General features: G+C 50.2%; 2 protein-coding genes across 2 annotated transcripts in view; one reads left to right on the top strand and one right to left on the bottom strand.

Moving 5' to 3' along the window:
• The window catches only part of GYLTL1B (glycosyltransferase-like 1B), an 18,198-nt gene extending 15,498 nt beyond the window's left edge, over positions 1 to 2,700 (top strand). Inside the window, exons 8-15 of the mRNA XM_009329750.1 lie at positions 1 to 91; positions 209 to 334; positions 487 to 642; positions 760 to 923; positions 1,209 to 1,487; positions 1,822 to 1,968; positions 2,146 to 2,341; positions 2,464 to 2,700. The exon at positions 1 to 91 is cut by the window's left edge and continues 6 nt beyond it. Coding sequence (XP_009328025.1) covers positions 1 to 91; positions 209 to 334; positions 487 to 642; positions 760 to 923; positions 1,209 to 1,487; positions 1,822 to 1,968; positions 2,146 to 2,341; positions 2,464 to 2,661 — 1,357 coding nt within the window. The 3' untranslated portion in view covers positions 2,662 to 2,700. The remainder of the gene's footprint in view (positions 92 to 208; positions 335 to 486; positions 643 to 759; positions 924 to 1,208; positions 1,488 to 1,821; positions 1,969 to 2,145; positions 2,342 to 2,463) is intronic.
• A 10,469-nt stretch (positions 2,701 to 13,169) lies between these two features.
• PHF21A (PHD finger protein 21A) overlaps positions 13,170 to 16,558 on the bottom strand; it is a 130,946-nt gene continuing 127,557 nt past the window's right edge. The window contains exon 18 of the mRNA XM_009329732.1: positions 13,170 to 14,764. Within this exon, the coding sequence (XP_009328007.1) occupies positions 14,510 to 14,764 (255 nt within the window). The 3' untranslated portion in view covers positions 13,170 to 14,509. The remainder of the gene's footprint in view (positions 14,765 to 16,558) is intronic.

Raw genomic sequence — 16,558 nt, 5'->3', positions numbered from 1 at the left:
CCGCCTGCGTCGCCTGGGCTGGGAGCAGATGTGGCGGCTGACGGCAGAGCGGGAGCTCATGAGCATGCTCTCCACCTCGCTGGCCGATCAGGTAACGGTCCCTCCTCTGGGGTGGTCGGCCCTGCTGCGTTCCCCTAGCACTGCTGGCAGGTGGGGGGGCCATGCTGTCTTCCCCATCCACCTGTGCACTCGCTTTTCTCTCTCCTAGGACATCTTTAACGCAGTGATCAAGCAGGACCCGGCCCTGGTGTACCGGCTCCCCTGCTTCTGGAACGTGCAGCTTTCTGATCACACCCGCTCGGAGCAGTGCTACACCGAGGTCTCGGATCTCAAGGTGGGTGGGTTTGCTGTCTTTGAGACTGGGGAGGGCCTGAAGGACAGCGCATGCGCTGGAGGTCTGTGGGAGTCAGCATGGGGTCTGGGCGCTTGGGGAGCGCTGGGTGCTGCTGACTTCCCCTCCACGGGGTGACACACCACTGCCCTCAGGTGATCCACTGGAACTCACCCAAGAAGCTGCGGGTGAAGAACAAGCACGTGGAGTTCTTCCGCAACCTCTACCTGACCTTCCTGGAGTACGACGGGAACCTGCTGCGCAGGGAGCTCTTCGGCTGTGCCAGTCTCCCCAGCCCACCCAGCGACCAGGTGAGGGCGATTGCGACTCTGACCCTGACCCCAGAGTGTGGGGTGGGCAGAGACCCTGTGCAGCTGCCCCAGCTCCCCGTGGGGCTCCTGCCCTCCCTCACCTTCACGGCGTTGCAGCTGCAGCAAGCGCTGGAGGAGCTGGACGAGGACGACCCCTGCTATGATTTCCGTCGGCAGCACCTCACGCAGCACCGCATCCACCTGTTCTTCCTGCAGTACGAGTTCCTCGCCCTTCCCAACCCCACCGATGTCACCCTCGTGGCCCAGCTCTCCATGGACAGGTACTTGCTGGTGGGGCTGGTGGGAGGTCGGATCCCGCCTCTACTCCTCTGGGGTGACTCCACAGCTTAGGAGCTACCAGGGATCTTGAAACATGGGTTCGTCACCCTCACACCAGCACATTGCGGTGAGGAGCAACACCCCAAGCTGGGAGCAGCAATTCTTCCCACTCCCTCCCTGAACTGGGCTCAGCTGGCACGCGGCTTACTGGCAGGCACCCAGTTCTGGGTTTGGCCAAGCTGCCACAGGGCAGGTCTCCTGCTCACACAGTGCCCTCTGCTTCACAGGTTACAGATGTTGGAGGCCATCTGCAAACACTGGGCGGGCCCCATCAGCCTGGCTCTGTACATGTCAGATGCAGAGGCTCAGCAGTTCCTGCGCTACGACCAGGCCTCGGAGGTGCTGAGTGCCCGCCGCAACGTTGCCTACCACATCGTCTACAAGGAGGGGCAGTTCTACCCCATCAACCTCCTGCGCAACGTGGCCTTGGCCAACACGCAGACGCCATACGTCTTTCTGACGGACATTGACTTCCTGCCTATGTATGGCCTCTACGATTACCTCAGGTAAGGCTTTCTCCAGCCAGCTCTTGCTCAGCCTGCTGGGCTCCCCAAGCACCGGGGTTTGCAGAAAACGCCCTGGGCAGCAGTTCACAACATGCAGAAACTGTTTCCTTTGTGTGCAACCTTGGGATCCTGCCCTTGCTTTTGTCAGACACCAGCGCTCATGCGCTTGTCTGTGAGGGCTGCCCCCATCCTCCTGCCCCTGCATGGCACCGCTATAGAGTGTCTAAACCCATTAATACCCTTCTGGACAGGCTGGAGGGGCTGAGGAAGGAGGCTGTGGCCAAGGCTTACAGCCTGGGAGACCTCACGCCCTTCCTACCACCTCCTACCATAGGAACTCAATCCAGCAGCTGGAGCTGCCCCAGAGGAAGGCAGCTCTCATCGTGCCGGCGTTTGAGACCCTGCACTACCGCTTGACCTTCCCCAAATCCAAAGCAGAGCTGCTCTCCATGCTGGACATGGGCTCCCTCTACACCTTCAGGTAGGGACTGGAGCTGGCCCGCCATCCAACGGGGCTGTCACACCCAGCAGAAGCCACTTTTGTACCCTTGTGCCTTGAGGCTGTGGGGCAGCCAGCTCAGAGGACCCCCTGCATCCTCTGCCTGTCTCGGGGAGCTGCCAGTTTTGCCTGGTCTCTCATTTCCATCTCTCCCCGCAGGTACCACGTGTGGCCAAAAGGCCATGCCCCAACTGACTACGCCAAGTGGCGGACGGCCACCGTGCCGTACCGCGTGGCATGGCAGCCAGACTTCGAGCCTTACGTTGTAGTGAGGCGAGACTGCCCCAAGTACGACCAGAGGTTCGTGGGCTTCGGCTGGAACAAGGTGTCCCACATCATGGAGCTGGATGCGCAGGTGGGTGAGGGGCTGCTCCTGGCACCATGGAGGCACTGGGTGTTGAGGGGTCTTGGCCGGGTAGTGACATGTTGGTACCACCAAACCGCTGCTGACAGTGAGGGCTGCTGCTCTGCCCCCAGGAGTATGAGCTGCTGGTCCTGCCCAACGCCTTCATGATCCACATGCCCCACGCCCCCAGCTTCGACATCTCCAAGTTTCGCCTGAGCGCGGGGTACCGGGGCTGCCTCCAGACACTGCGGGAGGAGTTCCACCAGGACCTGTCGCGGCGGTACGGGGCTGCCGCGCTCAAATACCTCACCGCCGAGAGGAGCCTGTGATGCCCAGGGACAGTGGGTGCGGGGTGCTAGCAGCACGCTGGAGAGGGGAGGGCACAGGGCCTCCCTCCTGCACTGGCCCACCCTCCTGCACTGCCCCCCCGCTGCAGCCTGGCCCGAGGGAACTGAGTCAGCAGCACAGCCTCTCCAGCCCAGCAAAGGGATGCCTGTAGGTAAGACGGAAGATGCCAGCTGTGAGAACAAGCAATGCCTGCAGGTCAAGCTGCTGTGGCATGGCCAAGGGGTTTTTTGGAGCAGCAGCCTTCCTGTGTTACAGGGGAACCTCCCCGTGCCAGGGGCCAAGGGGACAGGTCTTCTCCCACCCCTGTTTTAGCAGATGTGGATTCTCAGCCTTCACTAGCTCACCTTAGCCTGGGGCCTGGCTCCTCGAGAAGCCTGGGAGCTATACCTTACCCTGCTCTGCCTCTGCTTTGTGGTCCCAGGTCCCAATCCTCCACACCCCCCTCTGGGGCTTTGGTGAGTGGGGATGATGTAGAGCATCCTTTTGCATCCTTTGTGGAGCAGAGTCAGAGAAAGCCTCCCAACACCCTGGGAGGTAGGGCCACGGAGTACCAGGAGTTGTGGAGGCCCCGGTTCAAGCCCGGAGGCTGGTTAACAGGGCGAAATATTGTTACTCCCCGTCTGTATGGATGCAAAGTCTCCAGTGGGGTTGGCCCAGTACTGGTGGTGCGGGAGTCACCCAGAGGAGGATGGGCTGTCTGCCTTCCCCAGCAGTGAGCGCCCAGAACGGGCCTGCGCCTCCCGGCTGGAAGCAGCCGTGCCAGTGACAGGCCCCGTCCTGGGTCCGGCAGTGTCCCGCAGGGCAGGGCTGCGAACCACGCCTGGCAGCCATTGCGATGGGCGAAACAGCAGCTTCGTGGGCCAGCACATGCTTGGAGAAATTCCTGGCAGGGGGCCACCCCGCTCCTCCCCAGCTCTTGGCAGCACAGACGCTGCCATCGACAATCAGGGATGTGGTTGACACTGGACAAGACCATAGCTGAGCACTGTGGTGGGATCCCCACGCTGGGAGCAGCTTGGCCGGGCACTGTTCCACCGCTATCACACACTGGAGCACAGAGGATGCATTGCTTTCCTCACGCTATTTAAATTATTTAATACTTTTCTCATAAGAATCAAATGATTAGGGTGTCTTGGGTTTTTTTTTTTTTTTTAATCCTTTCTTCCTCCTGGATGATTTTGCTGGTGGCCCTGGAGGCTCTCCAGGCCAGCTGCTGCTGCAGTCTCCGCTGTTCTCTCCTTAGCATTACTCTGAGCTGCAAGAGCCAGCTCTGTGCAGGTGTAGGATTTCCGTCCATGGTAGGAGCGGCTAAGAGGAGCCATGCAAAGCGCGGGGTATGGAAAGGGCACAAGCGCCTCTTGCTTATTCTCTCTTTTTAATTTAATTTTTAAATTAAAGCTTTTTTATTCTTTTTCACATCCTTGTTAGAACTGCCTGGTTATTATTTTTTTTCTGCTGTGAGCCTGCACGTGTCCCCTGGAGGGAAGGTGGCGGGAGGAGAGCAATGCAGGGGTAGCCTGAGCCTGGGCTGGGGAAAAGCATCACTGGGCTTGCCTCTGCCTGGCGTGTTTGAAGCCTTTTCCCTTTCTGGCTGGCACAGTGGGAGGGTTGGGGAGCAGGAAGCAACAGCAGGCAAAAGAAATGCCAGTGTCACCAAGGGGCAAGCATGCCTGTCTGCTGCCAGCTCTGAAACAGCTGGCAGTTGCTGACTCCGGTGGGATTGAGTCTGCCGGTTCCCGGTGCTGCAGCAGGGCTGGCAGCCTGGGTGGCAGCGCAGCCTGCCTGCGCAGCCAGCGCCCTTTAAACGGAGCCTGGGGCTTTACAGCTTAGGCATGTAGTCAGTTTAATCACATCCAAGTAGAAGAGATGTGGTTTGTTCTTCTGGCGGTGCTGTGGCTCGTCCCCGAGACCAGCGTGTCAAGCTGGCCGCTGCGCCGTGACCCGCAGGACCTTCCCCTCGCCCGCTGAGGACAGGCGCCCAGCTCTGGCCATGACACAGGCAACAGGACTGACTGGGGCTCCCCCGCTGAATGGCCTTGGCTTTACAAGACTGTTGGGAGTAAAAGCTGGCTCTTAGGCTGTACCAGCCACCGGCCTTGCAGGGGGGGGGAGGACAGGGGTGGTACGCCAGGAGCAAGTTGTTGAGGCTTTATTTGGGAAAGGGCTGGAAAGACATTGCTAATCACCGTGAAGCCAGGCGCAGCTCCGTCCGACTGGTCCCTAGCAGACAGCTTTTGTTTAATACAGCCAAAGCTCGCCGATATCGCTCTGCTTCTGCACTAAGCGACAACACAGGTTTAGATCTAGACAGTAGTTTTAGCCTGCTCTCTGCTAGAGACGTGGTGGTGGAGCAGTGCCAGGATGGAGCAGACCTCTTCTGGGCATTTCTTTGATGGTTAGATGGCTACAGAAATGCTGGCTCTGCAGTTTTTTGGAAGGTGTACTGCTATGCTTAAGCAGGAGGACTGTGTGCCATCATTTTCAGATAATCCTTCCCAGCCTAGCCAGTCCTTAGCTCAAAACTTGCCTACAAGGGTTTAGGTACCTGGAGTAAACCCAGCTCGGTTTTGGTCTCCATGTGCCCTCTGCCGGGCGGCATCAGCTGGAGGCAACCGCTGAGTCAGAGCCCACGGAGATTTTCTTAACCGAGCACAGCCCCTTTTAGAGCTAAAATTCGTTTCTACTAACGCAGCACCCTTCTCCCTGCCAAGAAAGCAAGCCTCGAGCCGGAGCGCACCGCAGCCATCGCACAGAGCCACGCTCAGAAACCCCTCCCGGGGCTGGGGACTTCCTGTGGGCACCGCGCCATCCCCTGTGCCTGTGGGACGCACTGTCCCCGCCTGGTACATACAGCTGAGGAGACAAGAGATTTTATTGTGTTTTATTTAGTAAAATGTTAAAATAAATAAATACAAATTGATCAGATGCTCTGTACCCCCTCCCCCCAACTTTAATTTGCTAAAATCTAAACACATTTGTACCAAAACTGAAACCACAAGGGACTTGAAGGCAGCAAAGAGACTGCAGATCACTATGAGCATCAGGCTAAAAAAAATAGAGATATTTTAAAAACCCAAACCAGCTCATGAATCGGTGTTCTCATGATGTGATTCTGTGACAACAAAGTGGTACCGGTCAGAAAGGGCATTTTACACCAGGGCCTGCAAGGACGGGAGATTGGCAGGGAGAGGGGCAGCACAGGCGGCACCGGCTCGCGGAGGGCAGAGCCATGGCTTTGCCGTGCGGAAACCCAGCCGGGAGAGCTGCTGCCACCGTCCCCTGGCAGCGCCGGGCCTGCGGCCGCGGGGGGCTGCACCGCCAGAACTGGGGGCTGTTCACCAAAAGCACCTGGAGAAAGTCAGGCAGGCTGTGGAGGGACCGGGGCTGGGACACGGCGCCCTTCAGCATTAGCTCCTGGTCCGACCCCAAGCCAGGACTCCCGCTGTACAGCTTGGTCTCGGGTAAAACGCTGGGGGCGTGGGGGGACAGGACGAAGCACGGCACATAGGCGGGGTGGTGGCATCAACAAGTTTACTGAGATGGTGCCGGCACGATCACAGGAACGTGAAGCTGTGATCGAGGCCTGAGTATTTTCTCTATGCAAGCAGAGCTGCCTTCACAACCCGCCTGCCCTCAGCTGCGGACGACACGGTGGGTGTTTGCAGATTAGAGCCAGTCAGCCCCCAAAAGATGAAGTACCGCACGGGAAGCCACCCCACCACTGCACCAGGCCCTCCCAGGCAAGCTGCAGCTCACCACCACTTCTCTGCACCACGGGCTCCACTGCTGTTAACGGTGCAAAGTTGTTCCCTTCCTCCGCAGGAGCCTGAACAGGTTGGCACTAGCTGTCTTCCTCCCGGTTACCGTGCTTAATCTCTGCTTAATGTAAGTTTGCAACAGCACCCCTCTGCTTTGTTTCTGTGGGACTACGAAAGGCGGCCAAGGCGCCTCTGCCAGTGCAAAAGGGTGCTTGGGGGGGGCCCTGCAGCTGTAACTGCAGTGAAGCAGCCCGTGGGGCACGACCGCCTGTTGGCTCTGGTTGCGTGGGGCTGCCGGGAAGCTGCCTGAGCGTCAGGGGTTTATGTGGTAGCAAAAACCCTCCGTAAGGAGGGTCTCGGCTGCCTGTCACATATGGCATCAGGAACGACTCGGAGACAATGTACCTTCTGGAAGGGAGAGCTGGTGGGTAAGATGCTACTCCTGGCTCTAGAGTCAATCACTGTTTTGACGCCAGTGATAATTAAAGTAAAGAAACATATGAGACTATGATTAGAAATTACACATTAGCCCAGAACAAGCAGAAACACGCAGCCTCCTGCCGCACCCAGCACGGAGCGTGACTGTACCTCTTCTTTCAACAGTGCCTGCTCCCAGTGCCTGCAGCCCATGAAAAACAGCTCTTGCAGTGTCAGAGCTGCCGGTACCCGCTTTACGGAGGGGAATGCGAGGCACAGAGGGATTCTTCCTTTCTCTTTTAAAAAAGTGCCCTCCCCCCCTCAATTTTGGCATGCCCCGCCTGATAGATCTGGATAACGAGCAAGGGGAGCCCCCTGCCCTTGCTTGCATGGGCACAGCGTTTTCCCAGTGCTGCTGCAGTATCAGTCCTCAGCGCTGGTGATCCAAAATTAAGGGTGGCCACTGAACACAGCCCCAGGAGCTGGCCTCTGCCAGTGCTGGACCTGCATAAGCCACTGCCAGACCCGCGTAAGCCACTGCCTCCCTTCCCCGCCTGAGCTACACCCCCAAGGCCATTCTGGTTGCTCACTAAGAAAAGTGCTTTCTCAAAGCTCAGAGGCAACAATACTTCATTTCTTTTCCAACAACACTGATAAAAGAAGGCAGGCAACAAAAGGGCAGGAATTGGTCGAGGTCTGTATTTTCCAGTGTAAATTTAGGAAACAGAAAAAAGATGCAAATTCCCCAGGTGGTGAAAAGTCTGCTCAGTGCCAGCAGACTGATACCGCTCACTGCTCGCTGCTTTCTGCTGCTGCCTTTCCGTGCCACCTCTCCACTGAGTTCCCCAGGCACCCCCGATAGTAAACATGCTCTTAAGTACGTCTTCCTTCCTAGATGGGACTGGGCTGAGTTTCTCTGCCTGAAGCATTTGACACTTGCTTGGATGCTGCAGACTGAAGAACAGACACAGAGAGCTTACAACCCTGCTAACGCACTATAGCCGGGACAGCCATTCTCCCAGGAGGGTCCCCATGGGCTGTTGCTTAATGTAGCCTCGATGCAGACCCTCAGCACGGCTCTCCAGGCTCAGCTCCTGAAGGGTTACGTTAAACTTACCACATGCCCCTAGCTGCCCTGGTGAACCGCCTTTTTACTTGTGTCCCTAAATAAACCAGATCCTAAGAGAACAGGGAGGCGTTGCTGCACAGAGGGGTTTTGACACAGAACTGCCAGACGTGGTGGCCCAGAGAACAGGAACCTTGCACAGATACTGCAAGAGACAGCCGAGAAGCACCTGACTCACAGGTCCTGCCCGGCATCATCTCCCCCACTCACTCGGGACCCAGGACCTCTGGAAGCTGACACTGCTTTCAACTAGGCTGATCGTGACACTTGAACTAGGAAGGTGCAACCACACTGGTGAGCTGAACCTTTGGCTAGTCCCGGGAATATTTCTAGCCAGGGAAATTTCAGTCCAGATCAGAGCAGGCTCTGGCTGCCCCAAGGTCTGCTTGATCTGCCTTGTCCCACGTTGTAGCACAGAAGTCAAACAAGGCTCTGGTCAGGATGGGGTGACTCGGCAGCAGAAGCAGAGCTAGGGATGACTTAGTGCCCACTTCCTTCCCCATCTGCAGCTGAGCAGCTCTTTTCTCCCACCACACTTGGTCCTTTTGGAACACAGAGCAACCCAAGTCAGAAATCGAGGTAGGATAAAGAGCCTTTTTGTTCTTTCCATTGTTCTTTCAAACCCTGTAACTGCAGGGATACCTGTCTCCTCACAATGGAGCCCTCTTTCACTCCTGGATTTTTCCTACCCGCACCTTCCCTCCTCCTCCTCCTCGCTTTCCATTTCTTCTCTCTGCTCTGCTTTACCCCACGTAATCTTCCTTTCTTTTGCTCCTCCTGCTTCCCTTCTTCCTTTCCCCTGTCTCCAGCCCTGTACCCCTTCTCATTGCCCTTACTTCTCAAAAGAGGCTTCTGTCCTTTCCTTTGTCCCTGCAGCACCCACCTCTGGCCAGGGGAGATGAGAAGCCCTGGCCTGACTGTTCTCATGCGACAGACTTCAGCGCAGCACAGCGTTTTTCACAGCACCAACGCTCTTGGCGAGCCTGTTTTCCATTCACTACTCAGGTAGTTTAGTAATACTGACAGGGGATACAGACAGACCCTCACACAGGTAAGGTCTTGGTTTTCTGAAACAAGCCCACATCTTAAATTAACCTCTAGGAGAGGTGTTTGTCTTTTCATGGGTCTATAATTACCAAGCTTACCAGTGCATGGTATAAATAATTTTCTTTATTGGCAAGTTTCAACTATGTGCTCAGCCTATACAAGACACAACGATGCAGAAAGTTCTTGTCCCAGATAAAAGATAAACATGGGGGAAATGGGAGCTAAGGGTAAAGGATAGATAGAGTAATATTTTTCAAGTATTACATTCCATTCTGTAGGTGTTACAAACAGGACTGAGGCTTAAAGTAAGACGGCAATAACCTGGAGACAAGATGTCTGCAGCTCTTGTGTTTTCCTAACCCCACCTGATTTTTAGGGCATTCCCTGGTCCAGATCTGACCACTGAAAACAAGGATCCAACAGCGTGTTGCTGCGAAGCTTGCTCACATGCCCTCAGAACCAGTACCTAGCTGGCTGTTGGAAGGGTTCTTCGGAGACCTTTTGCCTTCTGAATGCCAGAAACTACAGAATCCACATAGTGCTTGGGAACGGCCTTTGCTGAGGTAGTTTGTTGGCCAGGCAAGCCTAAGTGCCAAATGAATTAACTGCACGACAAAACATCTTCATATTTCTCCAGGTTCCTGACTCTTCTGAAGAGTTTCTAACATACTTGTCAGAAAACTCTGCAGTAACCCAGCAAGGCTGAACTTGCCCTGGATCTTCAGAATCCCAAGGGAGGACAAATGGAGGTGAAGAAGGGTCAAGACAGTTCTGAAAAGACACAACAAATTCTGCCCACAGGGGCATGGTCCACAAGGAGGTGTAATATCGGTATTTCAGCTCACTGAGAGAGGCCCTCAGTAAAAGAGTGAATTTTGGTTTGACATCTGAATATGATATTTTAAAAACATGTTTCATCAAAAAACATGTATTCATCATTAGTGCTTCAGAAGCAAAGAGGGCAGGGTGCAACCCAGCTGGGGAAAAAAAAAGAGAGAGAAACATGTGCACTGCAAATTCACAAATATTTTCCACTGTATCCACATGGGAAGGAAATTTCAGAGTTTACTACTCCCTGTATTGTGGGCTGCCACAGCTTGGTGGGGCTAAGGGGGAGATTTCACTCTGGGTCCTCCCGAATGCTGATCATGCTGCTTTTCAGGGCTGCCTCTGCAACAGTACAGGAAGAAGATGATTTGAAGCCAAGGAGGTGAGAATTAGGGTTCACATTTCTAGACAGCTGGAATACAGATTTGCTTTCTTAAGCCTGGTCAGCTAGGAAAGATAAAATACAGTATTGTTTTTTCTACCAACAACAAAACCAACAGATCTGCCCATAAAATTACCACCTCTTTAATTTCTAGGTTAGCAGCTTTTAATTCATATCCCCACCGACAGAAACTTGCTTGCAACAAAGAACGAAGTCCTTGTTTCGCTCATGCAAACCATTAGTTCATCCTACCAACATGGTAACATGGCTAATGATGTCCTCAAAGAATCATCCATGCTACTCACCCCATCTGCCAGTCATCCCTAGAAGTATTGCCTTTACCACGTTTTGTACAGCACTAACACCACTGCTGGCTCTAAATGAAGATAATGAGAATACTAATGATAATACTAATTCTTCTAGCCAGGTCACATGCTCGCTTTCCCACTTGGACCACAACACACCTTTCCAGCTGTTTAAAGAACAGATTGCAAGGAGAAGGGAAAAAACTACTTCTGCAATGCTTACTCTATTTCTGAGCAAAGAAGCAGGGTGACTTCTTAAAGCCCTTAGCACTGGGCTGAGAGCCAGGACCGTCTTCGATATGAACTTCCTCTGTGGTCTCATCTCCTCCTTTATAGCAGAGATTTAAAAGCCACTTATTTCCCACCAATGACAAGCAATGACATAAGAATTAGTTAATATCTTGATGGTGGTTTGGAAATACAAAACGCCAGTCATTCTGACAGCTTCCCAAAGAGCAGAAGTTTTAGTACAAACTCACTCTGTCTCAAATATTACACGAGAAAAAAAAAACCCACACAATCCAAACCCAGAAGACAAGCTTGAGCTTTAAGCTGTCAAAGAGTTTAAATTTCTCCCCTGATTGGAACCTCTTAGAGCAGCTAGAAAAAAACCATTTTCCTCTGTATTTAGCAAATGCCAATTCCCCTTCCACCCTATTGTTGCTAATTGGGCAGAGATAACCCCAATTTACTTGTGTCTATGTAGCAGCATCATTGCCAGTGTCAGTGCAGCCCTGGGAATGCTCCTTGCCTATTGACTGATACTGCTGCAGAGCCAGGAGGGAAAGCATCCAAACAGGATCAGCGAGAGAGAGAGAGAGAGAAAACTACCTAGCAGCATCAAAAAGTCTAAGTTAAGATGATTTCTCTGCCAGGTAATGATTAAGTAAAAGCATCCTTCTACGTCTGGAACACAAATGCTGTAACAAAAGGGACATAAAAGTCTATACTTATCTACTTGGATTCTGAAGACAAACAGATGCCTCAGAAAAGCAGTAATAGCTGTTTCAACATCTCCTGGCTGGTTAACTGCGCTCAAATTTAAACACGGCTACCAGTGAATTTCACTTCCATCCCCTAGTGAATCGGCAAAGAAAACAGAAGGGCTATCAAGCCTTCAGGCATAGCTTGCTACCCCCAAATAGTGCCATGCTTCCAAGAGAGCTCAGAAGGTAACACCAGAAATAAGAACATGAAAATCATGAAGACTCAGTGCACCTATCGCTAGAGACTGTCTCTTACCAGGAACATACTCGATGCTTCAGATGATGATGTTAAGAATTACCCAAGGAGCCAACTAGAGAACAACCTGGCCAAAAAGGCAGTTTCTCCTGAGTATCTGGCCGCTAGCTGCTGGCTCATATTCTAAAGAAAGAAGGTTCACGTTCAGTTCGTTTTTTCTCTTCATCCCTTGAAATACATAGTCCTTTGTTTAAATGCTATGGGTTGCTGGCCCAGTGCTGCCCTATGGTAATGACCCCCACTGGTAACTGGGTTGATGCGAGGACATTTTTAGTTTGATCAGTTTTGACGTCGTCTGCCCAGCTGTCTCCCTGCCACTTGTGCTAACTTATCCTTCCAGCTCTGCTAGTTCCAGAACAGAACTCAAACATCGAAAGACAGAGTCGAGGTTATCACAGGTTCAGCTGAGAAGTGCATGTAAGAGTCACTTTCCCCACTACAGACAAATGTGAGAACTCAGGATATCAGTTCTGAGCTCAGAGCTGAAAATAGTGCACACTCCTACAGAAGGAATAAAAGTCCTTAAAGGGCAGAAGGGCAACCTAAAGGAAAGGGAAGAAAACAGCTCCAAGAATCCCACAGAAGCATACTTGGCTGTGGCAGCAAAGAGACTCTCTCAGGCTATGTAACGCCTGGAGTATTCACTTCTTCTTGCTCAGAAATGCATCCTTGAAATCCAAAGCTTTTCTATTTTCCACTAGAACCAGCTGAGCAGGTCTGCCTCGCCACCCGATACATGCTCTCAAGGGCGCCATACCAGGGACTCTGCCTCCCATTGTGTGTGTAGAGGCTCAACTCTGTTCCCACTGGAAGTAAAGGGAGTTTTCCCAGTACTTCCAGTAGAAACGGGGTTTGCCCAAATGTTTATATGCAGTAGTGAAACTAGGCAGCTCCGGGACACGACCCTAAGTGACCAGAATTGGCACTCTAAACTGAGACAGACCCCACAATAATAGGAAGCACAAGGCAAGCTTTGCTATCTGGAGTGGAAAGATTATACATAAGAGATGAACTTCTTAAACAAGAGGATATAACAGAAGGCGATTTCAGTCCAACCAACTCACTGTCTTTCATTCTCAAGCTCTAATCAGTCCATATCACAAAACTATAAAAGCCCTAAACAAGCACGCTGCCAATTGCTTTTCTCTGGGTTACAAACACACGAAAGAATGGGGGAGATATGGTAACAGCAGAGACAAGCCTGGCAGATCCTCCAGGTGGGGTGAGATCCAGCACCGTAGGATTTGATTCTCTTTAGAGTTTAGCCAGTAGCATGTATGGTATAATCTACGGAAACTGTCCCATTGGATTTTAAAACACAAACACAGCAGAATGTCATCATAAATAAGCAAAGTCTGTGTTAAAAAATTCTAAGTACACAGCATTTTCTCCAGTTCTGACACCTTTTTAATAGAAATCACTTGTTTAGGAAACAAATAGCACTTTTGTAATTTTTTTTTACAATGTTTCTTACCTTGATCTTATTTTAAGTAACACTAGGAAGACCTCAATATCTTTTATTTTCCTTTTTAATTTAAAAAAGTTGTTTTTTTTCCCCCAGATACAAAGATTTTGCCCTTGCATAAAAAAACAGTGCCCAAAACGATGACACAAGGACTCACAAAGACTCACTGTATCTCACTGACACTATTACTTCTAATCTATACCATGCAAGGTCCCATCTACCTCTTTAATTAGACTGTCAGCCTGAAAAACAGCTTTTCTATTCCTTATTTAGTTCTTGTTACCAAAAGAAGAGAAAGGAAGTGAAAGAAAAGGACATTTCTCTGTTCAGTTCACACATCTGGGTCGTGTGCTACTTTGTTCAGGATACCTTTGTTGTTTATAAATATAGAAAAGGGTTGGAATCTCATTTTCAAGTAATCGATGCACATTTTCTCTTGGGACACCTCCGTCCAATGCTCCAAGCTGACCCTGGATTCTGGCCCTCTATTTTCCCATTCCCAACATAGGCTTTCTGGATGAGTGTGAGGACCCAAACCAATTCTGCAAAGCATGTCTGTTGTTTAATGTGAAGAAATAGGATTAACCCAAAGCTGTTGGGACAGTAGATCATCAGTCTGTACATGTGCTGGTTACTCAGTGAAAAGTCCATCTCCTTTCCTTTTGTACATCTCCTGTCTAAACAATAGTAAATACTGTTTATTTGATAAGACTTGTCCCTTCTGGGCACTGGGATTTGATAATTTATATTTCTGTTTTTTTGGTTTAATAGTACTGAGAGTTTAGAAACAGGAAAAGCCCACAGGCTCTTTGGACTTGTTTTTGTTTTACCCTAGCTAAACAAACTGTTCTGCAAATAAGGATTTGAAACCTGCTCTCCTCCCCCATCCCTGCTCCTCACCCCAAACAAAAATAAAACAAACCTATAGTGGCTGTGGAGGCTGCTGCAGGCACACACTGGTGTAAAATATAGAGAGAGTAAATATATTATTTCACTTGGCATGGTGCTGGCAAAGAACCCCCAGCTGGCACTATTCATGTAACATGATCCAAACTTTGCATGTACACACAGAATAAGAAGGATCAATTGGCAAACTCCGGTGCCGCCTGGCACAAGCATCTTCACGCTCTCTCTGGAACCAAAGAACTAAAGAATTCTGCACTTTCCAGAAGAAATCCGGTTTTGCTTTTCTAGAGTTTCATTATTTTGCTCTTCCTCCTCGCCGCCACCTCCCTTGGCTCCTTCTTAACTTCACTGTGTTATTTAGTCTCATCGCCCTTGTTACAGTTCACCATGCAGCTCTGGGAAGGGGAGGGGGCTAAGGTGGAGGTGGCAGCATTAGTATTGTTAGTGGAGTCCATGCCATTGGAGATGGCTACTGAATTGACCTCAGAGTTTATGGGTTTTGAAAGGTCGATGCCTTGGATGAGGCGGATCAGCTGTTTTACCTTCTCCAAGGAGCTGTGCATCTCCTTCTGTTTTGCAAGGATGGTATTCTTCATTTCCATGCATTTCTGCAGCAAAACAGAAAAGCAGTAATAAGTTTAAGCTTATGAATGAAAGAAGGTAAGAGAAGGAATATGATGTTCACAGATCTAAATGTAAGTATGCAGAAAAGGCTGCAGATACAATTTCACTTTCCCAGCCTAGAAGAAAAAGAGTCTCAGGGCTGTGTTCACAGGAGAATGCGTATTTGCAGGCTGAGGAATTAAATTGCCAGTATGTAGCTGTCACCTGGTGTGGCCCCCTTTCATCCCAAGGTGTTTTGCAAATCCACACAGACAGCTCCATCCTTTTGTGTTCCTTTTGAAGGGAAACTTCCAAGTATACGTTCTTATTATTTTTCTATTAGTATTGCATTGCTGAAATTTCTTTAGCTTAGATCTGCAAACTCAGGCATCCTACTGCAGCTGACTGCTGACAGTGTGTGTATGTATGCCGCTAATGGGATACAGCCTTTGCTTTCACATACATTTTAGCAGGAACATCACTTCCTCCTCTCAATAAATAAAGGGGCACTTGAAAAGAAAACCAAGCCCTTCTTCACTTGAAAATCTTATTTTGTGGCCACTTCTTTCTCTTAGAAGCGGTAGTAACCTAGCTAGCTCATCAGTTAAGAGTCAGGATAAGATAACTTTAAAAAAAGCCTACAAATGATGTTTCAAGGGGGAAAAACTGCTTATATCTATATTTGAAACTCTCAAAAAGGAGGAGATGGTAGCTATGTCTGTCACATTCAGGTTCTTACATGAAGATGGCAACCTTCCTACATTTTTAAACCTTTTATCTACACTGATCTCTAGACACTGTTGGTTTCAGCTTTACTATTTTCACATGCAGCTTGTGGCATCATAAAAACGCCACAAAATTTAAACCTAATGTGTCTTTTTTGGACAGTTCCAATGAAGGTATAAACAATGACTTGATCATAGAAAATAAACCATTCTCCTTACCTACTGTCAATCCCTCATGTTAAGGGCTTGCACCTGCCTGGGTACATCACTGAGAAACAGTGTTAGTGCTCTAGTGCTGCTCATGTTATGCCCAGCTACTGCTAACCAGAAGATGACAGCCTCCAGAACTGCTAACCAGCACCTCTCACCACTTGTTTGCTCACAATCATTTTATTTGTATCGCCAGCATTTAGTGGTCTTTACACATCGGACACTTACTTTTGTCCTAATAGCTAAAGACAGGCAGACCAGAAAGTGCATCTGTATTTAACAAGAAAAGTCTGTACTTATGCACCCAGCCTTACAGATGCTGCCACGTAAGAGATTTCAGCATTTTTCATTCTGTAATACTGACTAGGGCTACGCTAAATGAGGGGCTCAAACTTTACACTGGCAACTCAAGAGCCTGATTTGCATATTAAGGTGAGAAGAGAGAGCGAATTAATATGTATGCTCCAATTACTGCAATAAACTAAGGTGGAAACTACAGCTTCTGGTTAGAAGTATAACATCATCTAATTAATATTATGCAGAGGCATGCACAGTGTCCAGCTGCTGACTGCCAAGGCAACATGTCAAGAGCCCGAGAGCCAGTCATGAGTAAATGGTCACTTTTGTATTAGGAAGGTCTGGAAAGCGCACCAAGACTGTAACGCTTATTACACACAGAGGCCCAACGATTCATATTTAAGTAAGCCACTAGAGAATTTGACTTAATCTACTGCCCACAGACAATAATGCTCTGGGTCATGTTTGTCACCTGCTGATATTATAGGTCACCACACATCCACAATATACGGTCAGCATGGATCATGTGTAAGTGACTCAATCTAAGTATATGTTGCCTGTATTTCA

This window comes from Pygoscelis adeliae, unplaced genomic scaffold, assembly GCF_000699105.1.
Source record: "Pygoscelis adeliae isolate BGI_AS28 unplaced genomic scaffold, ASM69910v1 Scaffold117, whole genome shotgun sequence".
Taxonomy (NCBI): Eukaryota; Metazoa; Chordata; class Aves; order Sphenisciformes; family Spheniscidae; genus Pygoscelis; species Pygoscelis adeliae.
The sequence above is the reverse complement of the archived record's forward strand: the minus strand, read 5'-3'. Positions and strand labels throughout refer to the sequence as shown.